At 43.8% G+C, this 21,084-nt stretch overlaps 1 protein-coding gene across 4 annotated transcripts in view; it reads right to left on the bottom strand.

Annotated features, from left to right (window-relative positions):
* Positions 1–18,084, bottom strand: part of INPP5F (inositol polyphosphate-5-phosphatase F) — a 103,050-nt gene extending 84,966 nt beyond the window's left edge. For 2 of the 4 annotated variants that reach the window (XM_074002897.1, XM_005566579.4), the window contains exon 1: positions 17,006–17,309. Coding sequence is in view for 2 of the 4 variants with exons in the window: in XM_005566579.4 (XP_005566636.3) it covers positions 17,006–17,102 (97 nt within the window). In the remaining 2 variants the exon portion in view is untranslated. Of the gene's footprint in view, positions 1–14,069; positions 14,168–17,005; positions 17,310–17,832 lie in introns of those variants that run through there. The other 2 variants (XM_065521488.1, XM_045361632.2) reach the window with 2 other exon arrangements.
* Positions 18,085–21,084: the final 3,000 nt, after the last annotated feature.

The raw sequence follows: 21,084 nt of genomic DNA, 5'->3' as shown, positions 1-21,084 counted from the left end.
CTTCGCCATCTGGATCATTGAAAAAGCTGTTGTCTGGCCAAGCGCAGTGGCTCATGCCTGTAATCCCAGCACTTTGGGAGGCCGAGGCAGGTGGATCATGAGGTCAGGAGTTCAAGACCAGCCTGGCCAAGATAGTGAAACCCTGTCTCTATTAAAAATACAAAAAAAATTAACCAGGTGTGGTGGTGAGCACCTGTAATCCCAGCTACTCGGGAGACTGAAGCAGAGAATTGCTTGAATCCAGGAGGCAGAGGTTGCAGTGAGCTGAGATCACACCACTGCACTCCAGCCTGGGCAATAGCGCGAAACTCTGTCTCAAAAAATAAATAAATAAAATAAAAAATAAAAAGCTGTTGTCAGGCCAGGCGTGGTGGCTCATGCCTATAATCCCAGCACTTTGGGAGGCTGAGGAGGGCAGATCACTTGAGGTCAGGAGTTCAAGACCAGTCTGGTCAACACGGTAAAACCCCATCTCTACTAAAAATACAAAAATTAGCCGGCCGTGGTGGCGGGCACCTGTACTCCCAGCTACTTGGGAGGCCCAGGTGGGAGAATCGCTTAAACCTGAGAGGCAGAGGTTGCAGTGAGCTGAGATCTCACTAATGCACTCCAGCCTGGGCAACACAGTGAGACTCCGTCTCAAAAAATAATAATAATAAATAAAAACTGTTGTTGGCCTCTAGCAGGCTGCTTAACACATAACAGACACTCAAATGTCTACTGAAGGCAAAGAAGACTCTAAATAGTTCGGTACTGCTGGCCATGCAGAATAAGACAGGGAGCAGGAAGAATGAGGCTGAAGAACTAAACAGGAACCCACTCGGCCGGACAACAGGTAGTAAAATTAGGAGCCGCCTCCTCCAGCAGGGCAGATTTGGATTTGAGATAGAACACAGGACAAATGTGTAGAGGATGAACGTGAAGGGGCCTGAAGCCAGAGAGTCAGGTTACAGGTAAGAATGTGCTAGGACTGGGGCTGACTGTAGAACTGGAAAGCTGGACAGAATTCAGCTACTTGGATGTGCTATAGATGCAGTCTGCATTTGGTGTGCTGGGTGAAGAATCCTCACTCTACTACAGTCTCTGAATCCCTCTCACCTTCAGTTTCCTCCTTTGTAAACAGAATTCCATCTAACTTAGCCGGACACCTGTAGTCCCAGGTTTTCATGAGGATTACATGCATTATGTGAAAAGTGCCCAGCATCTGTCACATAATAAATGTTAATAACTTTCACCTCAAGTTGAGAAACGTGTATGTATTTAAAACTCCAGGCTCCTACCATTCGGTAACCTCTCCATAATTTTTTTTAGGGTCTTCATACGGCTTAAAATAAAAATGTATGGGGCCAGGCACAGTGGCTCACGCCTGTAATCCCAGCACTTTGGGAGGCCGAGGCAGGTGGATGATGAGGTCAGGAGTTTGAAGACCAGCCTGGCCAACATGGTGAAACCCTGTCTCTATTAAAAACACAAAAATTAGCTGGATGTGGTGGTGGGCGCCTGTAATTCCAGGCACAGGAGGCTGAGGCAGGAGAATCACTTCAAACTGGAAGGCAGAGGTTGCAATGAGCCAAGATGGTGCCACTGCATTCCAGCCTGGGCGAAAGAGCGAAACTCCGCCTCAAAAAAAAAAGAAAAAAGTATGAAAGAAAAAACCCAACTTCAATACATTTTTCAATTACTAAACCTCATGGTAGACCCATAATTCCTGAATGCCTTCTCAGAGTAATAAATGCTTCATGGAAATATCTTAATGCCTAGATATGCCCCAGAATTCTGTTTTCTCAGAATGGGAAACACTGACCTGCAGCTCTGAAACAGCATAAAACTGGGCATCCAGCATTCAGTCCCAACAACCAAATTCTGGTTCAAATGGTAAATCAAGCATGACTGCAAACTTCCTCCCCCGCCCCACACCCCCTACAGACACATGAGAGATGGAGAATCTAGAAAAGGTAGAATCTCAAGGGAGGTAAAAAACATGCTTGGGAAAGACATGGATACTGGTAAACTCCAGTTCCATATGTGAATAAGTATGAGGTCCTAAGGCTGGGGAAACTACAGAAGAATATAAATAGAAAGTGTAACTTTTAATGAGCAACAGAAAGATACCTGACAACATTTCAGTCATCCAGTAGAAAATGGGGGAAAATGGCAGGAGCAATACAAATAAAGAAAGCATAATAAATGGAAAACATAAATAAAAGGTAGAAATAACTTCTAATACATTTATAGTTACAATAAATGTAAACAGTTTCAACTAACCAATGAAAAGACAGACTATTGGCTGGGTGTGGTACTCACACCTGTAAACCAACACTTTGGGAGGCTGAGACACGCAGATTGCTTGAGCCCAGGAGTTCAAGACCAGTCTGGGCAACATGGTGAAACACCATTTCTACAAAAAATTAGCCAGGCACCTGTAGTTCCAGCCACCCAGGAGGCTAAAGTGGGAGGATCACCTGAGCCCAGGAGGTCAGGGATACAGTGACCCATGATCACGCCACTGCACTCCAGCCTGGGTGACAAAGTGAGACCCTATCTCAAAAAAAAAAAAAAAAAAAAAGAAAGAAATAAAGATAAACGATTAAGTCTGAACCCCTCTATCAGTTTATTTAATTCTATGGCAATTTACAGTTTACCACTATATACCTGCAGTCCAGCATAACAGGCACTCATTCAATAGTTATTGAACAAAATTTTTAAAAAGCATCAAAGAGTAAAACTAAATTTTTCCTACCAATTGCTTATTTTCATTGACTTGTAATAAGAATACCATCCTAAGTTTTTATTGTTTTTGAAGTTAGCCCCAAAATATCAGTCTTTGCTATGCAGGCACTTTTATTTATGTATTTATTTTCTTCTTTTATACAAACCAGGAATGAGCTTGGATTTTTAATTTCAGGTGCTTTTAATAATAAACGCATTTATCTTTCAATAAATATAATACATCATGAGAATATGGTTTCTTAAAATGAAAGACTCACCTAAAACTTCTGGGCAATGTTTTTTTTTCCCTTGAGACAAGGTCTCACTCTGTTACCCAGACTGAAGTGCAGTAGCATGATCATAACTAACTGCAGCCTCCAACTCCTGAACTCAATCGATCCTCTCACCTCAGCCTCCCAAGCAGCTGGGAATACAGGCACACACCATGATGTTCAGCTCATTTTTTTTTTAAACTTTTTTTTTTTTTTTTTAGTAGGGATAAGGTCTATCTATATTGCCCAGGCTGATCTCAAACTCCTGGACTCAAGTGATCCTCCCCCATCAGCCTCCCACAATGCTGGGATTACAGGCATGAGCCACCATGCCTGGCCTGGGCAATTTAAATTATCTTGAAATCTTTATATTATCTTGAAAACTCTAGCAGGTGCACATAACTTCTCATACTAATATAGAGATAAGAGACACAAGACGATAGAGGAAGTCCTGAAGCAGGTACTGTAATTGACACAAGAAGGGAGACTATGTGTGTCGTGTCGAGCTGCTCTGACTTTGCTGCCTGGTATAGCGCCTGGCATACAGCTGACACTTCAAAATGTGTGTATGTGTTTAAAATCTGTGGTTTTTCACTAAAGAAATAAAACAAGTTGGCATTAAAGAGTCTGTCCGTACAGAGGACATGTGTAGATAGTATTAGTCCAGGCATAAGCAGCAATTGCCCTTAGTAGTGGATATCCTACTGACCATATTAATGGCTACTCTGGGGACAGAAGGCACTGGAATGGCAGAGAAAATGGCCAGCAGACTCATACTATCCTTCTGCAAAGAATAACCATGTAACTGATCTAATCCAACAAATGTATTGTTTTCTGATCTTTCCTTCAGAAGGTATACTCTAATGTGGCATACAAATTCAAAAAAAAATTTTAATTCACAAATTGTAAAAGTTAAGATCATCAACGTTATCTATAAGGAAGGGTTGCTTATAAGAGTATAGCATTTTTGAAATAATGCCAAATTTTAGTGAAATAATAATGTAACATACACCCGAAGTCGTAAGTATTTGCAATAAGCTCAATTGTTTGACCCATCAGGTCAACATTTCCACTCTTATTGCAGATCCATTTGGCAGTACATGGCTTCTATTTTCATATGCCCTCCTCTTCCTGGTACACAGAAAACAACTGATTAAGTACTGTGTGCCTGCACAGAGCATGAGTCACTCATTCCAAGATGGAAGAATGAAGGCACTCCCTCAGCCCAAGAACAAGCCTGGGTTTTAAAGCACAGCTGCTGAAGCTTATAGGCACTTTCACTGTGTCTTAAAAGAAAAAAAAAAAGGTATCAGGGTATGTATAAATAATCAGACCCATATTTCATTTCCTGCTAAAGACAAAGGATATTACTGCTCTAAAAAGACAATCACCAACACAAAATCAAACAGATGAGGAAAAGGGTTTTAGAATGAGAAACTAAAAGTTCCAATAGTTAGCTCATCTATGCTTTAATTCTCAGAATTTAATTAGGCCAGGAAAACAGGTTAAGGAATAATTTGATTCAGGTGCTATCTTATAAATGCAAAGTTTGATACACATTTCCTTGAACTCTCTAACGGTAATTATTCTCCAGCATTCCATAAGCTAAAGAGCTAATCCAATTTAGAAGGTCTAGCAGCTGGTGATTCCCCAGTCTTAAATCTAACTCAGTGGTTATCAGTGCTGGCTGCTCATTACCATCATCTAGGAGCTTTATAGTACTAATCCCTGAGCATCAGAGATGGTCTCAATTGGTTAGGGCAGGGCCCTGGAATAGGTATTCTTTAAATCTCCCCCTGGTGATTCTAATGTACAGCCAGCTTGAGAATCACTAGTGCACATGATTATAGGTCACTGGGAAGGACCTGTATTAGTAACTTGGTCTTATCAGTCTGACTGAAAGATGACGCCTGTAGCACATACAACTTTAAACTCTCATGTAATAAAGTAATATAAACTGCATAAAGATCTCATAATATAGGGAGGTGGCATAAAAGCTGGTCTGAACTAGCAGAAGGAAATACACTTCAAAAAGTAACCACAAGAATATTTAAAAGATTAGAGATACCACCTAGAAAAGAAACTTAATTTCCAGGCCAGGCACATCAGCTCATATCTGTAATCCCAGCACTTTGGACGGCCCAGAGAGGAGGATCACTTGAGCCCAGGGGTTTGAGACCAGCCTGGACAATATAGCGAGACTCTGTCTCTATAAAAAATAAAAAATAAAAAAAAAATTTTGCCAGGTGTGGTGGCACCCACCTGTAATCCTAGTTACTCAGGAGGCTGAGGCGGGAGGCTCACCCGAGCCCAGAAGTTCAAGGCTGCAGTGAGCTATCCCACATTCCAGCCTGGGTGACAGAGCAAGACCCTGTCTCAAAAAAAAAATAAAAAATTCTAGACATTTTTACTTAAAAAGGGATCTAATTACAGCACAGCAAGACAGCCACAAAGTTTTGATCATCATGAAGGAAATTAGAAATTGGTTCTTACATAATATCCAAACACAAAATTGTTGATTCTCTATACGAAGCATAAAGTCCTAACTGTCGCATCTCAAGAAAAGACCCAAAGCAACTCAAAAAAGAACAGAGGACAACTAAAGAAAAGGACTTTCATGAAAGGTCACACGATGTAATTAGGTCATTTCAGCCTAGGAGGACCTGATGGAAATGAACACAATTATGAAAGAGATCAACTTACCTGTATACCACTTAATACCAGTATAGGAAACCTACACATTTAAAAGTCATGGTTTGGGCTGGGTGCAGTGGCTCATGCCTGTAATCCGAGAACTTTGGGAGGTTGAGCAGGAGGACTGCTTGAAGCCAGGAGTTCAAGACTAACCTGGCCAACATAGTGAGACCCCGTCTCTATTATTTTAAAAAAACGAAAAATCATGGTTTGGGAATGAAAAAGGAAGTACAGCTTAAATTACAACTTTCCAAACTCATTACCTTAAGAATCTGACAGTAACAACCACCTCAAACAAAGATTAGATAAATCCTTGGGTGATGTATTCATAATGCATCACCCAAGAAATATAGCAATGTGTTGGGATATACCCCTCACCTTTTGCTGTCCCCAAAACTGTCTTTTGATATCACTTTCAAAAACAGGATTTTGAGAGCTAAATCAAAGCACAGATGAGCTAAGAATCAGTATTTTCCTTTCCTCATTTTAGAGCTATTAACAGAGAAGCGTAAAATTAGCAATTCCATCATTAAATAGATGTAACCTTTCTCCCAGTTGGTGTTTAAATAATTTCCTGGCCGGGCACGGTGGCTCAAGCCTGTAATCCCAGCACTCTGGGAGGCCGAGGCGGGCAGATCACAAGGTCAGGAGTTCGAGACCAGCCTGACCAACATGGTGAAACCCCATCTCTACTAAAAATACAAAAATTAGCCAGGCGCGGTGGTGCATGCCTGTAATCCCAGGTACTTGGGAGGCTGAGGCAGGAGAATCGCTTGAACCCGGGAGGCAGAGATTGCAGTGAGCCGAGATCACACCACTGCACTCCAGCCTGGGCAACAGAGCGAGACTCCATCTCAAAAAAAAAAAAAAAAAAAAAAAAAATTTCCTATCTTTTCCTGAAACTTGTTTTCAAAATTTATTTACTCTATCCCATCCACGATTGTTTGTACAGTCATCCTACCACCACAGGTCCTCATCAACAGAAAGCTACCTTCAAACCTGATCAGGTCTAGGATTTGCCATTTTACTTGACCTCAAATGGCTCTATGTTACAGCTCCATCAGGGTATCTGCCTCTATAGAATGTGTGTCTCTCCTCCATCAGGCCACATCCTCTGCCAGGATGGGGATGGTGTTTTAAGTATCTTTTTACTTTGGCATATGCCTAGCAGACAGGTCTTCAATAGCTGTTTGTAAAAGGATTAAACAACTTCAAAGAATTTTTTTTTTTTTTTTTTTGAGAGAGAGTTTCGCTCTTGTTGCCCAGGCTGGAGTGCAATGGTGCGATCTCGGCTCACTGCAACCTCCGCCTCCCGGGTTCCAGCGATTCTCCTGCCTCAGTCTCCCGAGTAGCAGGATTACAGGCGCTCGCCACCACGTCTGGCTAATTTCTGCATTTTCAGTAGAGACACGATTTCACCATGTTGGCCAGGCAGGTCTCAAACTACTGACCTCAGGTGATCTGCCCACCTCAGCCTCCCAAAGTGGCTGGGATTACAGGCATAAGCCACTGCGCCCGGCCCACAGAATTTTAGGTGATGTAATTTGTTAGGAGAAATAAATATAATACTAAATTAGTTAGATGTTGGGGGGTAAGGGCTGCTTCTTCAAGAAAAGTATTTGGAAGGTGCAAATGGGAGTAAATGACACAGCTACACAGATGAATTCTGGAAGTCCCTGCCTAGAAAAGAGACTGTTACTCTTCTAAACTCCCAGGTCCACCCAACACAGTTGCTCCCTGGGAGGACATTCTTTAAGCTAGAAATAGGAGAATGTTTATATCTGTTATAAAAACAATGTATAATGATACTGCGAAACATCAATATTATACCTGCAAATTACTAAAATTGAGAGCATTATGGGATGTTTTTAATTTCCTAACATTTCAGTTAGATAACTGCTTCAAATCATCCATATTGACATTGCAGAAATTGTGAAATTTGAAATTCAGGGTTAACTTCAAAGTGAAAAGCTGTTTCAAAGAATGAGATTCATAAAGAAAACTGCCTCAGTATTTTAAAGTATCCCACTATCAAGTTTAAAAAATGCAAGGGTAAACTTGAAGGAACCTGAAATTAAAATAAAATAACCTAAATGAAAAAACAAAATCAGGGAACACTGACCTAAAATCAACCTGTATTTCAGACTTACCAAAGCAAGCATGTGTGGATGCTATTTTGTGAATGAAAGCAGATCCCTTAAGAGTCTCCAACAACCAGAAAATGAGTCATCCTAAAAACATGTGATTTAATTAAGATGCCACCAGTAAGTCTTGCGAAGGTACTATAATGCTGAATGTTCAGTGTTCATCCTCACTTTACAAATATTATTTATACATTATCACTTAATGTGTTATCAATAGCTACTGATAACCTTTAACAATCATTATTTCCCTATGTTGTTAAACATACTGATTCAAACGTTCTCCTCAGCTCAATTATGGGCAGCTGACATATAATGACTATGACTTACATCAGCTAAGGACTTAGATTGACTAGAGGCTCTGTGACATTGCTGCTACTTCTCAAACCTCTGTTTGCAAAGGTAGATTTTTAAAGGTTATGTTTTAAAATATATTTGAACAGGAATAGAACCATTTACAAAAAGACACACAAAGAGGTAGGTAGTAATACAGTTTGTAAAGTTCTAATGCATTTAATTCCCCATAAAACCATGCCAAAACAAGGTTGGACTATGATTCTGAGAATGTATTGAATCAACAGCACATTGATTCTGCTACTGGGTGCAGTGGCTCATGCCTGTAATCCGAGAACTTTGGGAGGTTGAGCAGGAGGACTGCTTGAGGCCAGGAGTTCAAGACTAACCTGGCCAACATAGTGAGACCCCCCATCTCTATTATTTAAAAAAAAACAAAAAATCACGGTTTGGGAATGAAAAAGGAAGTACAGCTTAAATTACAACTTTCCAAACTCATTACCTCAAGAACCTGAAAGTAACAACCACCTCAAACAAAGGTTAGATAAATCCTTGGGTGATGCATTCATAATGCACCCAAGAAACATGGCAGTGTGTTGGGATATACTCCAAACTAGTTTGATCAAACTAGTTTTTTTTTTTTTTTTTTGAGACAGAGTCTCACTCTGTCACCCAGGCTGGAGTGCAGTGGCCGGATCTCAGCTCACTGCAAGCTCCACTTCCCGGGTTCAGGCCATTCTCCTGCCTCAGCCTCCCGAGTAGCTGGGAATACAGGTGCGCACCACCTCGCCCGGCTAGTTTTTTGTATTTTTTTTAGTAGAGACGGGGTTTCACCGTGTTAGCCAGGATGGTCTCGATCTCCTGACCTCATGATCCGCCCGTCTCGGCCTCCCAAGATCAAACTAGTTTGATTTTCAAGTAGTCCAGTATTATCTGCAAATACATGAACAAATTCCATCATAAAAATTCCATCACTAAAATTAGCAACAACAACCTTCTCTGCCCAAGGGCTGGTTTGGAAAAAATTAAGAAGTCTATGGGTCCCATTTATTTTTATTCAGAAAGAAAATAAATTTAATGAATTCCACAGGCTTAAGAGTGAAATTCCTACTTCACTGAATAAAATGACAGTGAGAAATCTGCACGACTTTTTTAGGTGTCAAGAGAGGCAGTGTGTTTTAGTCTTTTGTTCTTATATTCTCCCTTTAAACTTCCCTATAACCCCTTTGCTGCTCAAACTATACAAGGTAGACCAGGGACTAGAATTATTTCAATTCATTCAATACAACTTTCACAGAAAACCTGCTATGGGCCAGGTGATGAGTCTCGTCCTCTTTCTCCATGCCGGGGGGTGTTTAGGCCAGGCAAGTGGGACAAGCAGGGACCTGAACCAATGCAGCCAGGTTCCCCAAAGACTAAGCTGTCAGTACACCTTAGTTTCTGGCACCTTCACAATCTACTAAAAAAAAAAAAAACAAAACTTGATACTACCTCTCCTCTAAAGCATGCCTTTGGCAAGTCTTGGCCTCTGCTGGCCAGGGCCTGGCCAAAACACAAGTGTCTAGGAACCAGTGATTCTACAAAGGCTCTCCCTTCTTTGAAGGTAGTTTTGCCCTACAGGCTTCTCCTCCATTTCACCTCTGCTGTGCATGCTCTGAAAGGATGTCTATGAAATTGGATCTATGACTGGTGAAAAGCTACACTGAGAAAGGCTTCAGGTTGCTCATTCCTGGAGGAAATAGTTCCCAATGAGTAACATATCAATGTTTCTGCTCAAAGATCTACCCTGTATCTATTCCCTTCCCAAACTGCAGATGTTCCAAACACTTAAGAGGAGAAACCAGATCAACTGACGGTAGCTGGAAAAACTACTACTAGTCAATTCATTACATAACAACATTCCCTGTAACTATATGAATTTTGCAAGAAAGTCAGTGCAGGCATAGGGTCAATGAACAAATCAGTTATCACATTATTAGCCTTTTCTTTCTACATAGCGCCTTCCTCAATGTGCTCGCTTTGACATTTGAGAGGCTATTTAATTCTCTATACAGGCTACACTATAATGATTAGGATAGCTAAAGATACATTTCAGCTATTACCCATGAAAATATAAATCCTATCACTTTCTAGTCAAGAAGGTAGAAAGGTTCATAAAACGTTTTTGTCAATACTGAGGAAAACCTGGTATTACAGTCAAACACTGGGTTAGAGCCTGGCTCTCCCTCTGTGAACTTGGTCAAATTACTTCTCTGTGCCTCAGTTTCCTCATCTGTAAAATGAGGATAATAATGAAACCCTCCTCCCAAGGTTTACTGTGGAGATGAAATGAAATAACACATGTAAACGTCACGGAACAGTGTCTGGCTCAGAAAAGTACTCAGTTGCAGCTGGGATTACAGGCCAGTCGCGGTGGCTCACACCTGTAATCCCAGCACTTTTGGGAGGCCGAAGCGGGCAGATCACCTGAGGTCAGGAGTTCAAGACCAACTTGGCCAATATGGCAAAACCCCGTCTCTACTAAAAGTACAAAAATTAGCCAGGCATGGTGGCAGTCGCCAGTAATCCCAGCTACTCAGGAGGCTGAGGCAGAGGGAATTGCTTGAACCCGGGAAGCAGAGATTGCAGTGAGCCGAGATCATGCCACTGTACTCCAGCCTGGGCAACAGAGCAAACCTCTGTCTCAAAAAAAAAAAAAAAAAAAAAAAAAAGAAAGAAAGAAAAGAAAATCGCTCAAGAAATAAAAGCTGTTATTATTAGCTGCTCTTAATCTCAGGTAATGATGTAGACAACAAAATACACACAAAAACCTCCCTCAATCTGTAAAACCTGATCCCAAAAATTGTCAGTTACCTTAGAAAGACCTTGTCCTCCTGCCAGGCATGGTGGCTCACGCCTGCAATCCCAGCACTTTGGGAGGCCGAGGCAGGCGGAATGCCTGAGCTCAGAAGTTCGAGACCAGCGTGGGCAATGTGGTGAAACCCTGTCTCTACTAAAAACACAAAAAATTAGCCGGGCGTGGTGGCAGGCACCTGTAGTCCCAGATACTCAGGAGGCTGCAGCACGAGAATCGCTTGAAACCTGGGGGCCGAGGTTGCAGTGGGCAAAGATCATGCCACAACACTCCAGCCTGGGCGACAGAGCAAGACTGTCTACACACACACACACACACACACACACACACACACACACACAAAACCACTTGTCTTCTTTTATTTAAGCCAAAAATGAGTGGTGGGTGAAAACATGGTAAAGATAAGTCTTTTCTACCTTCAAATGGGAAATAAATGTACAGTCATATAAATATGTACAAGCATAAAAATAAACATACAGATCTATTCAACTGTTAGCCTGTCAGCAATATAAAATATGGAGTAAAAAGTAGTACAAGATATAAAACTAGTAACCCATTATAAAAACTGAAGACTAAATACACTAAGAAAAAAACTGGTTATTCAACAACAAAAATGATTAGAAACATTTTGTAAACATATTTAATATGTAATTTAAAGTGCCCTATTAAATTTTGTCATGGTAATTTGCAAATTTTTAGTAAACACAATATTTTTTTTCTGAAACAGTCTCACTCTGCTGCCCAGGTTAGAATACAGTGGCGCCATCTCAGCTCACTGCAACCTCTGCCTCCCAGGTTCAAGCGATTCTCATGTCTCAGCCTCCCGAGTAGTTGGATTATAGGCCCGCCAGCACACCCGGCTAATTTTTGTATTTTCAGTAGAAACGGGGTTTTACCATGTTGGCCAGGCTGGTCTTGAACTCCTGACCTCAGGTGATCCATCCACCTCAGCCTTCCAAAGTGCTGGGATTACAGGCGTGAGCCACCATGCCTAGCCACAAACATAATTTTTTAAAAAGATTAAGTTCAAACTCCTTTTTTAAAAAAGTAAATACCAAATGCCACAAAACTCCAAATAAACAGAATCATTTCACAAAAATGATTCCTCAAAAAAAAATTCCAGGTGGATTTCAATTCCATAATTATGATTTCTCATTCAAAAAAGTTAACCTCATATAACATAGTAAAAATAATTTCATTATCAAAAATTAACTCTGAGAAGAACAGGAAAATTTTTTAATGTTTCTGTGAATTCTAACTAATACCTAGTACTCCTCAAAAAAAAAATGTTCAGGCTGGGCACGGTGGCTCACGCCTGTAATCCCAGCACTTTGGGAGGCCGAGGCAGGCGGATCACAAGGTCAAGAGATCGAGAGCATCCTGGCCAACATGGTGAAACTCCATCTCTACCAAAAATACAAAAAATTAGCCGGGCATGGTGGCGCATGCCTGTAGTCCCAGCTACTGGGGAGGCTGAGGCAGGAGAATTGCTTGAACCCGGGAGGCAGAGGTTGCAGTGAGCCAAGATCACGCCACTGCACTCTAGCCTGGCAACAGAACGAGACTCCATCTCAAAAAGAAAAAGTTCACTGGGATTCATCACAGTATCACCTTTCCATATATAGTTTCTAAGTTTATGAATGTTATATGTATGACAGATGCTTTGAGATCTCTTCTTGGTCACTCAGTCTCAGAACAGAATGTGAATTATTATATAATTTACACACAGCTATAAATTATATAATACTGTCATATCAGACAAAGCCACAAGGACTGGGGAAGCAATCTTAAGACCAAAGAGATAAGACCATATTACCATTCCCTCAAAGTGGATTGTATTATATTTCTTTTTGAGTCTTTAAATTACAATTCTTATCCTGAGATATTAGACTCTACTCTCAAAAGATTACTGAATGTTTACACAGTGCTTTATCATCTTCCCTGTAGAAAATAAAATAACCAGGGCGGGCCTGGTGGCTCACGCCTGTAATCCCAGCACCTTGGGAGGCCAGGGCAGGTGGATCACCTGAGGTCAGGAGTCCGAGACCAGCCTGGCCAACATGGCAAAACCCTGTCTCTAGCAAAAATACAAAAACTTGCCAGGTGTGGTGACAGGTGCCTACAGTCCCAGCTACTCAGGAGGCTGAGACAGGATAATGGCTTGAACCTGGGAGGCGGAGGTTACAGTGAGCCGAGATCACGCCATTGCACTCCAGCTTGGGCAACAAGAGCAAAACTCCATCTCAAAAAAAAAAAAAAAAAAAGAAAAGGAAAGGAAAGGAAAGAACCAAAATATTTTTCTCTGGTAGTCATTATCTTACAATAGACAAAAGCATCTATCAAAAAACAGTGCTATGTATGAATACAGATTACTCACTACCCTTAAAAAAATTAGAAACACCAGAAAAAAAACAATACTCGGTTTTTTAGCTGGGAGAAAAAAAAAACTGAAAAAGTTTAAATAATGTTAAAGAGGAAAGTAAGGAATATTACCAAAAAGATATTTTAAAAGCCCAGTGTGGTGGCTCATGCCCGTAATTCCAGCACTTTGGGAGGCCAAGGTGGGAGGATCACTTGAGCCCAGGAGGCCATGATCAGCCTGAGTGATACAGTGAGACTCCATCTCTACCAAAAAAAAAAAAAAAATTACAGGTGTGGTAGCACACACCTGTAGTCCCAGCTACTTGGGGGGCTGAGGTGGGAGGAATAGCTTGACCCCAGGAGATAGGGGCTACAGCAAGCCATGATCACGCCACTGCACTCCAGCCTGGGTGACAGAGCAAGACCCTGTCTCAGAAGAAAAAAAAAAAAAAAAAGATAATGAGATAATGCTACATCAGATAGAAATACAATACAAGTGCAGGTGTACCTTTCCTCATATTTCTTTATCTAAATGGATAGAGATTTTCCACTCCAATTAAAATATATTCAAAACAGCCCTAAAAAGAGGCCGGGTGCAGTGGGTCAAGCCTGTAATCCCAGTACTTTGGGAGGCCGAGGTGGGCGATCACCTGAGGTCAGGGGTTTGAGACCAGCCTGGCCAACATGGTGAAACCCCAACTCTATCAAAAAATACAAAAATTAGCTGGGTGAGGTGGCACACACCTGTAGTCCCGGCTACTCGGGAGTCTGAGGCAGGAGAATCACTTGAATCCGGGAGGCAGAGGTTGCAGTAAGCCGAGATCACACCACCGCACTTCAGCCTAGGAAACAGAGCAAGACTCTGTCCACCGCCTGCCCGCCCCGCCCCGCCCCTTCCCTGTCCCCCCAAAAAACAGGCCTAAAAAGAGCAACAAACATAATACAACATCTTATTTCTAAGGCAATGATATTACTGAGAGAGAACTTAGACTTAACTTTAATTCAGCTCAACTCAAGCAAAAACGCCTTCTGTGTCTTAAGTACTCTAAAGCCTAGAGACACCAAGATGAGGAGTAAATACAGCCCTTGCCTTGGGGAACACACTGGACTTCCCACTGGGGAAGAAGTAGGCAAACTTTTATTATACGATGATGCATAGGGTTAGAACTGAAGTGTGCACTAAGTGTAGAAAATGCCTGGAAACACTATAATAAAGGTGGCCAATAATTCTGCCCCAAGGATGAGGGGTAGCATCTGAGCTGGGTCTTATAGAATGAACTAGGTAGGAAAAGGGGATGACAGTAACAAACATTCCAGGCTAAATGAGTATTTTAATCTTAAATATCATCATTACTTATCCTTCTGATGTCTTTAGAAAAAGTAAAACTCTTGTTTCGGGTTGTTCAATAGCCACAAATGTAAAAACCACGATGCCCACAAGCTTTTTCGAGCTTACAATACTGCCCTTTTAAAAAAGAAAAGGACTTAGTCAGTAATCTATTCAGCTAAACAACCAGTAGGAAACAATGAAAGATTTTAAATGCTGTCACTACAAACAGCAGCAAAACAGAGGGGAAAAAGCAGAGGGGAAAAGTCCAATAAAATAAAGAGAATGTTAAATGATTCCATATATAGAAAAAGATCTGAAAAGCACTTATTCAATTAAAATGCCATTCTTAAATAGCCATTAGTTAGAAAGGATCTTCAGTCCCGGACAGGATAAACTATGAGAAAATCAAGTAAGTGCATGGGATTCTTTATTCCCTGGCTATCCTGAACACTTTAAGATCAAAACTGGCTGTCACTTCTGAAATATGACCTCTTCCTTCCTCTAGACATTTGATCTCCTTGGTCTGTGACCCGCGATATTCTAAAAAGTATGATAATCTCAAGTGCAAAGGCTATAGCTACTTTACTCCCCAAAAAAAGTTTTAAATTTGCCTTCTGACGTGGACTTTGGATAAACAGTAATCCAAACTGCATGGCTTCATTAAAGAATCTAGGCGCAGGTTAGCCTTTATAGTTGAAGAAACTAGGGTGTAGAAAAGTTTGTTGTCAGATGAGTTGGAGACGATCTTAAGTCCCATCCAGCTCTAACAGTCTAAGCTTTTAGAATCCAAGAAGTTGACTCTTTTGACAACCTAAGAATTTTGAAATCTGCTTTACTTCAGGCTGTACTGAAGCCTTACCCAAATTTGGGGGAGTGAAAGGAGAGAAGGAGAGAAAGCCAGGCAAATGGTCACATCAGAGAAGAGAATGACAGAAGACTGGCCAAAATTAGCCCATCTTCAACAATTCTATCCCAAGATCATCACGAACTTTATCTGGGCCAAGGAGTTTATTCTCCATTCTGAAAAAGAGGAAATAAAACATAATAGCAAGAAAATACAGACAGAGCCCGGGAAAAAAAAAAGTTATCCTTCACTGCTCTGGCAAAGCAACTAGTAGGCTTTCCTAAGAAAGCAGTGGGGCCTGCCCAAATGTGTTCTGGAGGTCACAGAACTGCCCTGTGTCAGTGTCTCGACTCTAGGCTGTGACCCCGAACGAGTTACTAATAACCTCTCACTCCTTTCTCCTCACCTGAAAAAGAGGATCCCACACGTGTCCTGTAAGGTTGTTGTGGGGATTGGGAATAATATATTAAAGGGCCTGTCCTTAAAAGCCATCCTATAAGTGGTACCACGCTGTGATCTGAAAAGCTCATCTGAACCTTTTATGCTTTTCAATTCATATCATGTAATCCTTCTGTCTAGACTGCACATAAGAATTACAAGTAAGTCTGAAAAGCTCTGGCTCCTCCCTTAAAGAACTCTATCCTCTCACTCAGAGAGTGAAAGAATCTCTGAGTGATATGGGGGAAGGATTGGCAAGCCAAAAGGGGCAGGTGCCACGCAGCCCCATCTTACAAGAAACTGGACTGTCAGCGCTCTGAGGGCAGGGACTGCTCCGTTAAAACCAGATTGCACATACATTTTCCTAAAGCAAGCTAATTGTAGACTTAAGCCTCTCCGAACAGCTTACATGACACCAAACATGGACTCACAATACATTCTGTGTCGCACAACATCAAGTCACACAAAAATCTCAAAATTATACATTACATTTTAATTATGCTGCGGTATTAAAGCCAAAGACAAAGGCTTTAAACCGAGTGCCTATGAGGTAACCATAGTGAAGTCACACCTTTAATAATAAGGAACCAAGAATACACGGGATGGCAACAGGGAGTAAGTGTCCAGAAGAGCCGTCGACGGAACTAGCGCAACCGCTCCAGATCCGAATTCGAACCCAGAACTTCTGGCGATGGCCATGTAAGAACCACTCCAAGGAGGAAGAGGCCTTTAAGGCCAGGCGCACCTTGCTGGAACTTTCTGCCGGGGGGACCCCCTCCCCTCGGCCTGGGCCCCAAGCCCCAAGGGCGGCCGCGCGACGCGGTGGGAGGGACGAGGGTCGCCAGCCCCCTCTGCTCCGCATTGGGGCAGGGGCTCGACGCTGCCCTCGGAGAAAGGCCAGGCTCCCTCCAGTCAGGGAATAATGACAGCTCGCGTGCTCGCAGCCCGCCCCGCCCCGCCTGGCCAGGCCCGCAGGCTGCTCCTCCCGCCCGGCTGAGGGGTCCGGCCGCGCCCCCTCCTCTCCCCGCACTGGCCCGGGGCGCCCCCCGCCCACACCGCCAGCCTCACCGGGTCGGAGCTGGAGGCCGCCGTCGCGGCGGCTGCACCACAGCGCGCGCTCGCCCTGCTGCAGGATGTAGTGGTCCTTGGCTTGGAAGAGCTCCATGCCAGCCCCGCGCGCCCAGGGAGGCGGCGGCCCGCGGGCGGCGCACGGGGCTTCCTAGTCGGTCGCGGCCGCCAGAGCCCGCGCCTCGGGGAGCGGCCGGGTAGGAACCGCGCCGAGGAGCAGCAGCCGAGGGAACGCCCCAGGGGACCCGACCGGTAGGAGGAGAACGCGCCCCGGCGGCAGCGGTGGCGGCCGTAGAGGCCTCTCCCCCGGCTCCTCCCCTTCCCCGGCTCCGCCCCGGTACCGGCTCCACCCCCTCCGCTGGCTTCTCTCCCGGAGCCCCCGGCTCCGCCCCTCAGCCTCCTCCTCTTTTCAGTTCCCTCCCGCTTCCTGCCCTTTCCTCCGCCTTCTCCCGGGTGTCTCCTCCCAGCTAGTACCCGCGGGTCTTTCCTCCTCCCTCTCCTCCTTCCGCCCACCCCTCCCGCTCTTCCCCCAGGCCCCTCCCCCGGCGCGCCCGCCTTCTTGCTGTGGCCACTGGTGGCCTCCTGGGAGCTCGGCCGAGTCGGGCTGGGCTGGCCCCCTCCCTCCGCGCGGCCTTGGGAACAGGCGCCCACCGCTGGGGCCTCCCCTCCGTGCCGGCGGGCGCTCACGCTTCACCAGGCCCAGTCCTGCAATCCAGCCCCACACCCGCTCTCCCGGGGCGGCGCGGGGTACGTTCCCCGCGGGCCTGCGCTGCCTGCCCCTACCGAAACCAGGCAAGACCCCGGGGCCTGGCTACAGGGGTTCATACCCAGCCAAGCGAAGGCGTCTTCTGTTTTCGTATTTCCTATTAGAAGTTTGACAACAGGAGGCATTCAATAAATGCATATCAACGAGGGAGAGCATGTAACAATAGAAAACACAAGCATTAGCAGCACAGGGCTAAAGAGCGAGGAGGAAAGGAGGAATGTACAGATGCTGCTGTTTTTCCCGAATTAAGCAGGGCGGGTTGCAGAAGACTTCACAAATGGAGCCAGTTAATGAAGCAAGCAGAAGGAATATCGTTTGGCGAGGATATGATGAATGGAGAACCTCTCGGGGAAGGAGGAGTCTCCCCCAAACATCCTTGAGCTCAGTCTGTCTTGAAAAACCAGTTGGTATCCTGAACAGAATGGGTCTGGGGAACGAGGCCCCCACTTCCGGGGCCAGTTGCAGGACTGTCTAGCTGTGTGATCCTGGGGAAGTCTCTTGGTCTCAGATGGTAGTTGAACTAACGACCTTTTCTTACACTCCCAGTTCTATAAATCAGTGAGTCTTTCTACTCCTAACTCCTTATCTTCTCTAATGCCTGAATCGGAAATGAGAGAAAAAGACAAGAGGTAGGAGATGAGAAAAAGAAGGCAATACTTTTTTTTTTTTTTTTTTGAGTTTAGGAGCAGAGGTTTACAGGCAAAAGAAAGAGAAGGGAGAACAGCTCTCTCTCTTGCGAGAGAGAGGGGTGCCCGAATGGGACTTCTTAGAAGGCAATACTTTTAACCTTCTGCCCAAGTAAAAAGTGAGAGGGTACAAAAGCAGGAAGGAGTTCCACATGACTAATTATTGCAGCCCACAGTGTTGAATTTCCATAGCACAGAAAGTCCAATGATAACAAAGCGTCCTGGAATCTTTTCTAAGTACCATGTCTCTGTGCTGTCCAGACACCTCAACATAAAGGTCCAGGGAGGTGGTTACTCTATCAAATCTTCGTGATATGATTTGGAGAAAGAAGGTAATGAAGCTATAAGAAGCTTTAGTGGAACCATCGGTTTCAGATTGATTGTTGAATTCAGCCATATGTTGACTTAGCAAAAATGAGAATGAGAAAATCCTATGAAGACGTTGTATCCTGCAAATTATTTCATTATTGTTTTATGAATTACATTGCCAGATGTGAAGAAAACAATGCTGTTCTGTTTTAAAACAATTAATTAGTTCGTTGAAACTTTTCCTGATGTTTTAAATCAGTGGTTCCAACCCTGGCTGCCTGTTAGAATCACCTGGGGAATTTTTCAAACATATCAATGCTTGGACCTTAGACCAATTAAATCAGAATTTAATTGGGGTGGGGCTCTGGCATCGGTTTGTTTGTTTTTTCTAAGCTCCCCAGATGACTTTAATATGCAGTCAGGCTTGAACACCACTATTTTAAATGAAATTAATTAGTAAAATCTGCCTGACAGCAGCTTAGAAAAAACAGCAGTCAGTCATTAACTAATGCCATCATATGGGCTTGGTTACCTGTAAATCCAAAGTTAACAAGCAAAGTCTTTAGGAGAGAGGAAAACATGGAGGGGAGATGCTTCTGTAATCTATCTGACCCCAATGCACACTGCTGTCTCCCTCAGGCTCCAAAGGCATGCTGTGGGGTAGGCACAGCTCTAGCCTGGCTGAACAAAATGAGTGAAAAGAGCACATGTTTTCTGTCCCTGGTAGATGTCACATCCCCAATCTACTGCCACAGTTGTCTTGCCTTGTTTCTGCTATGAACTTCCTGAACCTTGGCCCCTGCAGCCTCTCCACTCCCTGGCTGGCCTATCCTCGGCCTGTGGCTAACTTGCCAGCCTCATCACCCTCTTCTAGCTTCCTAATTCAAGGTCCTCCTGCCCCGATGCCACCCGGGTTTTAGTGGAAAGTTCACGTGATGCTGCTCTCCTTTTTTTTTTTTTTTGAGACAGAGTCTCGCTCTGTCGCCCGGGCTGGAGTGCAGTGGCCAGATCTCAGCTCACTGCAAGCTCCGCCTCCCGGGTTCACTCCATTCTCCTGCCTCAGCCTCCCGAGTAGCTGGGACTACAGGCGCCCGCCACCTCGCCCGGCTAGTTTTTTGTATTTTTTAGTAGAGACGGGGTTTCACCGTGTTAGCCAGGATGGTCTCGATCTCCTGACCTTGTGATCCGCCCGTCTCGGCCTCCCAAAGTGCTGGGATTACAGGCCTGAGCCACCGCGCCCGGCCTGCTCTCCTTTTTAAACATGGATGACCATCATACATATTATATATCTTATTTTACATGTATGGCATATGTATGCTAATTTAAGTATAATCACTAAGGAGTTTGTTTCTAGCCAGTTCTGTGTGATCTTGGTCAGTTCACTCAATCTCGTTTGGTCTCAGTGTCCTTATCTATGAAAAGAGATGATGAGTAAGTGTTCCCTTCCAGTGCTGAAATCAGTGTGAGGAAATGCATCCACGTGGTTAAACCTACACAAATAATGATGGTACATAAGCCAACTCTGATGACCGATTTAGCCCTTCAGTGTCAGTTTTATTATTTGTCTCTGAGATCTTTGGATTAGATTTTGGTGTCCTCTGGTGAGGTTTGACTTTAACGTCATCTCCTGTCTTCTGTTTACTTGTTCATAGTCTTGTTTGTTGTCTATGAGAACTTTCTTCAGTCTTGTCTATGAGAAATCTCCCAAAAGAAGAGATTTATATTTATATAAATATATTCCCCCCCTCCCCCTGCCTGCCAGGAGGATGCTCATGTTGCAGGTCAGCAGTCTAGGTGGCTTAACTTTTTTTTTTTTTTTGAGACGGAGTTTCACTCTTGTTGCCCAAGCTGGAGTGTAATGGCGCGATCTCGGCTCACTGCAACCTCCACCTCCCGGGTTCAGGTGATTCTCCTGCCTCAGCCTCCCGAGTAGCTGGGATTACAGGCATGAGCCACCATGCCCAGGTAATTTTTTGTTTTTTTAGTAGAAACGGGGTTTCGCCATGTTAGCCAGGCTGGTCTTGAACTCCTGACCTCATGATCCACCCGCCTCAGCCTCCCAAAGTGCCGGGATTGCAGGTGTGACAGGTGGCTTAACTTTAGGGTTAAGGACCCCAAACACTCACAAGCTGTGATGGTGAATTTTATGTGTCAACATGACTAGGTTAAGAGCTGCCCAGAAAACTGGTGAAACATTATTTTTGGGTATGTGTGTGTGAGGGTGTTTCTGGAAGAGATTAGCATTTGAGTTAGTAGACTGAGTAAAGAAGACTCCCCTCACTGATATGATGGTCATCTAATCCTTAAGGACAAGAATA

The sequence above is a fragment of the Macaca fascicularis genome, chromosome 9 (genome assembly GCF_037993035.2).
Source record: "Macaca fascicularis isolate 582-1 chromosome 9, T2T-MFA8v1.1".
Lineage (NCBI taxonomy): Eukaryota > Metazoa > Chordata > Mammalia > Primates > Cercopithecidae > Macaca > Macaca fascicularis.
This window is presented reverse-complemented; position numbering and strand designations above follow the sequence as displayed.